The following is an 8366-nucleotide window of genomic DNA, read 5'->3' on the forward strand; positions in this document are numbered from 1 at the left end:
TGCCATGTTGTGGTGTGCCAGCAGACTGATGCTTCTTGTGTTTGTGAGTCTGTGAGAGTGACAAGTCATTTATCCTGTTGGATTATGACTATAGAAACTGACCATTTTTTCTCTAAGTAAAAACAGAAAAGAATGAAGATGATACTGAATATGATAGGAACTGGATGTGATGACTTCAGCTTCAGGCCTCATGTGAAACCCTCTAAATTAGCCACTGTAAACCTAAAAAGAGCATCTAAAGGTGATGAAGGAAGCATATGGTCAAACAAAGCATTTTCTAATGGAGTATTAAATATCCTCAGACATGCACTTTGGGTCCACAGCGTCCAGCTACTAAAAGCCAATAATGCATAGCACTTCCTCCAGGCTATGTCCCGTGGGACTGCCATGATGGATCTGATCAATTAGGAGCTCTTTCTGGAGCTCGCCTTGAAGCTGCGTCATCGGCCCCAAGAATGAAAATGCTCCTTCATTCATGGCAAAGCTCTCAATTTCTCTTAAGAGAAAGTGATGTGTGTATGTGTGTGTGCTGCGCGCACGGGGGGGGGCTCACAGTATTTCTTTTTGGGCAAAAAAGAAACAAAAATGTGGAGAGAGGAAACTTAAGACACTTACTAACTTGTGTATTTATGTGTCTGAGCGTGTAGAATTTATCAGTACATGCACATCCATTTGTCAAAGTGAAACAGTGTTAATAGCCGAGTATTGATTTAAAGCTTTCATGGAAAATATTTTGATTCCGCCTGTGAAAAGAAAGAAAACGCAAAAGAGAAAGATGGGACACACAGCGGGCACATGGGCGTAGGGGAGTAATAAAGTACCACAGCCTGCTGAAACTCTCTTACCACTCAGATTTGGGATATTTCCGAAACGTCTGCTTTGACAGGTCCTGGTGCGTCTGGGGTTCCGCGGAGATGCCCTGCGCCCTGCGGGTCCTAGGTCCAATAAGTTGAGCACTGGGCAGAACAGACTGACATTTGTGCAATTTTCTCTTAAGTTCGTGAATTTCGTCCTCCCGGTCCGCAAGCCGCCTCTCCAAGTCCCGTATCCTCTCCTCCTTCAACAGCAGGATCTTGGCGAAGTCGTCCTCCAGGTCACTCATGTTGAAATCTGCACTTTACTTTGCCGCGATTCTCCCGCGATGTGTCCAAAAAAGCACTCGCACAGGTTTCGTAAACACAAATCCCTGTCTTAATACGCGCAGGGTGATGATGCTCCGAGAGTCCCCTTCACTGCCCACTTGTTTATTTCAGACGAAAAAAAGCAAAGCGGGCGTTTAAAGCTGGGGAGCGGAAGGCTGATGGAGCAGCGCCACGCCACGGTCCACCAAGTCTCCTGGGAGCTGCTGAAGATCCTTCATTGAGAATAAGAACGCAATTACAACAGCCCTTTCACTCAGAGGTCGCACGCAGGCCGTCAAACTTGACACTGAAGAGCGGAGACAACTCCTGCAGTTCACCGCCTCGCACGCTGCAAACACACCACAGAGGAAGCCGCCGCTGCCGCTTCTGCTGCCAACCAATATTTGTTTATGTGCACATCCTCTTTGGGCGACAAAAGCGTACGCATCACCTCCCTGACATAACCTATGGCAAAAATCAATTGTTCCGCACTCGCATTCGCGTCATGGGACAGAGATTTTGAGCCCGTTTGCAGTGTTCACTTATTGGTATATGCCCACATCAGTGAAGTGGAAGTAACCCACCTTTATGGCACATGACCTTCATATTCCAATACTTTGGCTTCTGTTTTTTGTTTGTTTGGGTTTTTTTTCCAGTGGCGGATCTAAAAAATGTTACATGGGGTGGCAAAGGAGGGGTAATAGTCTAGTCAGGGTGCCATTAGTTTAGTGTACATGGAGCACTTCTGAGCTGATCTGACATTCAATCAGCATAAAATGCATCATGTAATCACCTCAGTGTATCCGGTCAGTCTCAGTTAGAATGACTTTTCAATCTGATCAAAAGAATTAGTTTAAACTTTTCCACGATTTGATTATTGGGGGAAAAATAAAAATAAGCATGTCTACACTGATTCTGATGGTTTGTGGTGCATGTTTCTGCTCATGAACCACGTGCGTGGGGCTTAAGTGACATGATGAGTTCAGGAAAGATTTAAAAAATGGCGGAAACAAAACAACTGAATTGTGGAGGACAACGTTTTAGTTGGAAACTTTGAAAGTGTTACAGATTACTAAGCATTTTAATGGTCGAAAGATTCAAAACGAGTCGTTCAAACAGATATTTGATCAAATCTTTTTTTTACTGTCTTTTTCCAAATCGGTCCACTTTGCAAGTGTTTAAAATGTTACAATCATATTAAATCTCACTGATCAGGTAGTGTCTGTGTAAACATGTCAACTGGAATCTCTGACTGATTTTAGTGGGAAAGAAGAAATATTTGTCATGTTAACATAGTTAACTGATTGTCCTCAGTGCAGTATGGAAAAATCCCTTATAGGGTCAAAATAAAATAAAAAAACCACTTAAAAACAATTTACTGTATCATTCTCTTTCTAAGAAAACAAAGAAAATTTAGGTTTACATTTTTAAAAAATAATCCTCAAAAACAATTCATAAAAAGAGCTAAGTACAGGACAGAGATCAGCCATCTCTTTAAGGAGAACTGAAGATAACAGTTATGATACTCTGCAGCAAAATAACCTAAACATCAAAATCTTCAGCTTTGGCAGTGCTGAGGACAACAAAAGTGCTCAGATGATCATCTTTGTATTTTGAAGAAATATAATAACAATTAGAAGTATATAACAGAGTTTCACACTGTTTCTCTTTCATAAGATTTGCATCATATTTAGTTGTTTTCTTTTTATCAAAATCACTGATTAAATAAATTGGTTACATAAGTGAAGCTTCACATTTTTGACCGTATAATGCCTGTAGGCTTTTTAATAAAAACATGTTATTCAGGAACATCTAATGTCTCTTATACAGAGAATAGAAACAGACCATATGGTCCTGCTGAAATGAAGAATGGATTCATTTAGACTTCTTATTATAATCAAAGCCTGTTTTTTATTTTACCATCTCACAGTTAGGATGTAACCTAGTTTAACAGATTAGCTTCATTGTGGATACTGATCACATAGAACTCACTGAAGCTTCAGCTGCTGAAACAGTAAATTTCAAAACTTCATTCATATTTCAATTCTGCATAAGCTCTCTTGTTGACTATATTCAAAACTAGTTAACTAGGAAATTATGCTCCAATAAACTGCATGTGAGTAAGTCACTATCGACATGTGATTCAATGACAAATTAAACCGCAAATGTACGTTGCCTTAAGTATACTTTATGTTCGTTACACATTTAATTTAACTTAAACTTTAAGCACTGCAGGAGTCAGAAGTGGTTTGATGCAAAGCCATAACTATGCTTTTGAGGGCCCTAAGATTACATTTATAATTATTATCTTTTTGTGACTCGATCTTCTATTTCAATCTTATGAGAGGCTTTTGGACTTACACATTATATATTTTTACAAGTAGAGTTCAAGAACAAAAGTTGTGGGGTGGGAAGTAAAAGGGGGGCAAGGTTCTAAAGTGGGGGGACAGTTACCTCCCCTTGCCCCCCTGTAAATCTGCCCCTGATGAAGAACTCTATTTAAAAAAAAAAAAAAAAAAAAAAAAGCATGTACTTATTTACTTATTAACTGAACTTATGAAAAAAAAGTAAATTCCATAAATTCAGATTCATGCATAAACCAACCTGTGGAACAAAGGTTAAAGCTCAACTGTACTCTGCAGCAAGTCTGAAATTAACCCAAAAATCATTCATTCTTGCAAAAAAAAATAATTAAGATATAAAATTCATTGCAAAATATTCTGTGTGGCATCTCACTGATTAGAATAATCAGTGACTGTAACAACAGTCCTCATCGTTTTCATCCTCTGTGTGTTGTAGAGACAAAAGAGATTCAGCAATAGATTATCACTTCGCTCACTGTTCTATTAATCATTAAAAACAGTCATTTCTATGCACCATTTTTCATACTACTGCCCCAATCTGTTTGAAGTGAATTAATTTAGGAGGGGAAAAAGGGGGAGCTCACGGGTGCTAGAAGGATGTTTCATTAAGATTCTGAGTTAAAAATAGAGTGAACAGATCTTCACTTAGCTGGTGTATTTCGACACATCTCACCCTTGTCTTCTGCATTCTTTTTATCATTCCAAGCACCTCATGGGTTAGATGTGGAATGCTTATTACTGGAAAGGGTTGCTACATGCAGTGAATCTATTTTTCTTTATTACACGTTATTAGGCATTTCCCTCATCCCTGTTTACCTGCAGCTCTCCAAATGCAGAATACCATCATAACTGGTTGTAAAGCCTCATCTCCCATGCAAGACTGATGATAGCCCACTTAAGTCGTGTCTAGCTTGAGAATTGCACTGAGAGCTATCAAGCTTGGACTGCAGTGGTTCTTGATGGGAAACACATATGGTCTGTGTGTGAGTGTGCCACATGTTTAACAGTAATTGTGAGCAGCAAAGTGAATGCAACCAGCACTCAAAGGCAAGGTGAGGACCAGGATTGTGCTGTTATCAATGAGGAAAGCAGTCATTGATGAATTATGTATGCAGCAGACACTGTGTCCATTATAGCAGTGGTAAATTAAGTGTCACCTTTTGCCATTCTATCCATATCAATAGAGAATATGTGTGCTCTGAATGAGTACAAGTGACATCCTACTTTTAAAAAAAGGGGTATTCATGTATTCAGACAAAAATACGGAGAATATCCTCAATCAGTTTTTCATTTAAATGTCTTTGATCTTATACTCTTAGCCCAACATTAGTGCCTGAAAGTGCTCGTTACATTGTCACCATGACTATATCAGCATCATCAGCCTGAAGTGTGTATCTACGTTGTCTCCACACCAGAATATGTCCATGTTTACACAAAGCGAGTAATACTGCATTACCAGTTTCTGTTTGTGCTGACTGAACGCTACATGGGTCATCTCCCCTGGATGTTGTGGGTTAGGTAATGGACAGCAAGTTGGCCTCATGGTACCCAGCGATAGATGTTCTGATTGCACGCGAGACATTGGGTTAACTAAGTTCATGATTCTTCGATGTGGCTGCTATGTAATAAAATGCCCAAGTGTTGCAGCTGCAGCATTTCGAAAGCATCTATGCATGGAGAAAATCCAGTGCCCTCTTGCTCACCTCAGGGACAGATCAGCTTACGGAAGAGAGGAGGGCAGACATTAGTCACTGTTTTCCTGTAATACACTCACACACACACACCAGATACACATTAAAGAAAGAGAGAGGTATCTTGGGTATACCCAGACATATGCTTGCACATCATTATCACCCACACACACACACACACACACTTGCATACAAAAATTTACGTAACCATTCACAAAGTAAAATCCCTGGCAACAGCCTGAATGGACTCTATAGTAGGGATTTCTGTAAGTACATTGGCTGGATCAGTATGTTTTTACACTTCTGGAGAATCTTTTCCCCAGAGTCCCTGATGTTGTCGACATCTCTACTGCTTGTCCCTGTGAGACACCAGCAGCTGGCTGCCTGCCTGGACCCTCCTTTCCAGAAGGGACATAAGCTCTGGGAGAGGGTGAAGAGATGCCTTTTCCCCAAGTAATCTAGTTCTGAGCCTCTCCAGTTCGGAAAGTAGCACCTCAAATCTTGCATTTTCACGGCAATATCATACAGCAGCTTCACTTTGCATAGATGTAGTCTCACACTGTAACATGAGCTGCTGATTGATCGCTTGACTCACAGTGGAGATAGATAGAACTAGAGCTCAGGAAATTGACTTAGCCAAAGCAATAATGATACTTCCTTCCTGCCTTCCTGCATTAGAACTGTCAAAATCAGATATCGTAGGTGAGGAGAAGGTGTATATTCACTGTAAGATGGCTATAAATCTGGAGCTAACGATTATTTTCATTGCTGATAAATCTAAGATTTGTAGTGCCTTTAACTCACTCTTTTCTGTTTTGTTTACTTCGCATTGCTCCTATTACCATGTGAATCTATTTTCAGTTAAAAGGGTCAGATAAACCTCTGTTCCTGTTTCAGTCTGTATCAATCTGCTGATACATTGAGTCAAAAATTTCCTTCAGAGCCAAGAGGTTGCCAGTTATGTCCTTAGACTTGGCATGTGCAAAAAAAACCATAGGGATAAGGGAGTTTTCATGTTAAATTTATTGATCATATATTAATATGTCTGGAGTCCTGTGTTCTGGAGTTTTTTACATCTGAGAATACTTTTGTGCTCTCAAAGTTCAACAGTTAATTTTGACATAGCTTTAGAAGCCTAATGACATACACTTTTCTCCAGATGCACAGATCATCAGTTCAAAGTGTGGAAATATTCCAAAGGTTCATAGGAAAACCATATTCAGCATTAATTTGACTTGTTGTGATTGCTATCCTTTAAATTAGAGTTTTACATCTTATGTTTTCATTTAGACAATGTTAGAATATTCTGTTCTGTTTGAATGTTGAAGCTGGCACCATAACTGTGAAGGACAGTGCAGGGAGAGAGCCCCACCATTAATAATTCTAGTTTATGTGCTGCACTGATAGCAAAAATTATGCTGGGTATGAACTTAATAACTGATCTTGGATAAACTTAATCCAGTCACTAATTACCAACTGAAGCAAATCATTTACTTTGGTTCAACTACTCTCTTTTTTTGCTGTTATCATTCTGTGAATGCAATAGAGCATTTACTGTGAAAGTAAAACATTTTCCATTTTCTCATTAACAGGAATGTTTGTACAATTAAAGGAAAAATTAACTTGCAATTTTCTGCCAGGACATCATGTGTTTCCCTGCTGACATGTTTTTTCTCAAAGTGTAAATACAAGAATAAATCATTTTAAACAAATTATATCAACATTAGTTAGCCAGATACATGTATCATTTAAGCTCCTCTTAGCCTTTTAAAAGGGGTACATTTTAAACAAGGCTATAATCTTTTCTTTTTTAATGAGCAAGAACTCAGTATTTGTCTGTGTATCTGTATCTGTTAAGAATTTAGATGTGAGACTGGGTTATTTAAAAATTTTTTCATTCAGCCAAGATTAAACTTACAAATAGTAAAAGAATAAAAAAGCTCTACTTGATAAATTGTTTAAAATATCAAACAATCTCTAAAAAGATTCATTGTCCCTACATCTGTATGTTCATCGCTTGGGTACTGAGCACAGCTTTAGCTGTAAAGTGAGACTAAAATAGAAACCTGCCCTTCGATGTGACGATGGCATGACAGTGAGAGCGAGAAAAGGTGCCGGTTTGGTGTGACAGAGAGGAGAAATGTGTTTGCGAGGTGAACGGAGGGTCAGGGTTCACTGGTTGGAATGCTGCACTCCTGCTGTATTCCAGGTGTGCTGGAGGACTAACACTGTTAGTCTGAACAGCCACAGTGGCATACATGGTGGCCCCATGGGCTCAGACAACCATCAAATATATATTGAAAGAGAAAACAACCTTGCTTTTTAAATAATAAAATACAATTGAGAAACATGACTGCTGCATAAAATAACTGTTCAGCAGTGATTTGTTACAGTTTTGTTGATAAGAGGAGTACAATTTGGGAGGTCATGGGCAAAACAAAGTTTTCTGCAAGATAAAACTGGAATCTGTTTTCCAAGAAAGCTGTGTTATCTGCCAATTTTCTCACTTTAGCATGTTGAAGCTCTGCACCAGTTGGCCTTGGTGAGATTCTTAACCACCTAACCTTGTGACAGGGTGTTATTGTCAACTAAATTTAAACTGAAAATGATAATTAAGATAATTTCTTCATCGATTTCATGCACATAATGAGTTCTTTCTTATGTTCACAATAAAAAGGCTCAAGGTGACCCCTTGAGTTGGCAATTTAAATTGAAGTGGCATCAGCAAACATTAAGCTGAAGGAAAAAGTATTTATGATTGTCACATTCTTACTATTACTACAAACATTTGATGTAGGAGAAATGCAGTTTGTGCATTTGCTACTTCAAGGCTGGACTAATGTAATTCCTCCTTATTAGGCTGAACCAATAACTCCTTGTCAAGACTTGATCAGATTAAAAGTGCTGCAGCAAGTGTACTGAGAAGAAAAGACACATCATATTGCTACTAGATTTTTTCCTCCTCATTGGTCAGAATCAAGCATAATATCTCAGACTGGACTCAGTATAATTCAGAAGTTTGTAATTTTGTTATTTATGCCTATTGGAATAGGTTTAAGAACTTTATTCCTAATTTTTTAATACTAAATATAGCTGCAGTCTCTCTTATCACCTTCTGTTTGGGATGATCTGATTCAGCTGCTGTCTCTTTTAAAATGCTCTCCCTAAAACCCCAGTCTGACCAGATTTGT

At 38.8% G+C, this 8366-nt stretch overlaps 1 protein-coding gene across 1 annotated transcript in view; it reads right to left on the reverse strand.

Moving 5' to 3' along the window:
* Positions 1–1484, reverse strand: part of LOC121656015 (cGMP-dependent protein kinase 1) — a 92610-nt gene extending 91126 nt beyond the window's left edge. Inside the window, exon 1 of the mRNA XM_042010971.1 lies at positions 846–1484. Coding sequence (XP_041866905.1) covers positions 846–1102 — 257 coding nt within the window. The 5' untranslated portion in view covers positions 1103–1484. The remainder of the gene's footprint in view (positions 1–845) is intronic.
* Between the last annotated feature and the right edge of the window lie 6882 nt (positions 1485–8366).

This window comes from Melanotaenia boesemani, chromosome 16 (genome assembly GCF_017639745.1).
Source record: "Melanotaenia boesemani isolate fMelBoe1 chromosome 16, fMelBoe1.pri, whole genome shotgun sequence".
Classification (NCBI taxonomy): domain Eukaryota; kingdom Metazoa; phylum Chordata; class Actinopteri; order Atheriniformes; family Melanotaeniidae; genus Melanotaenia; species Melanotaenia boesemani.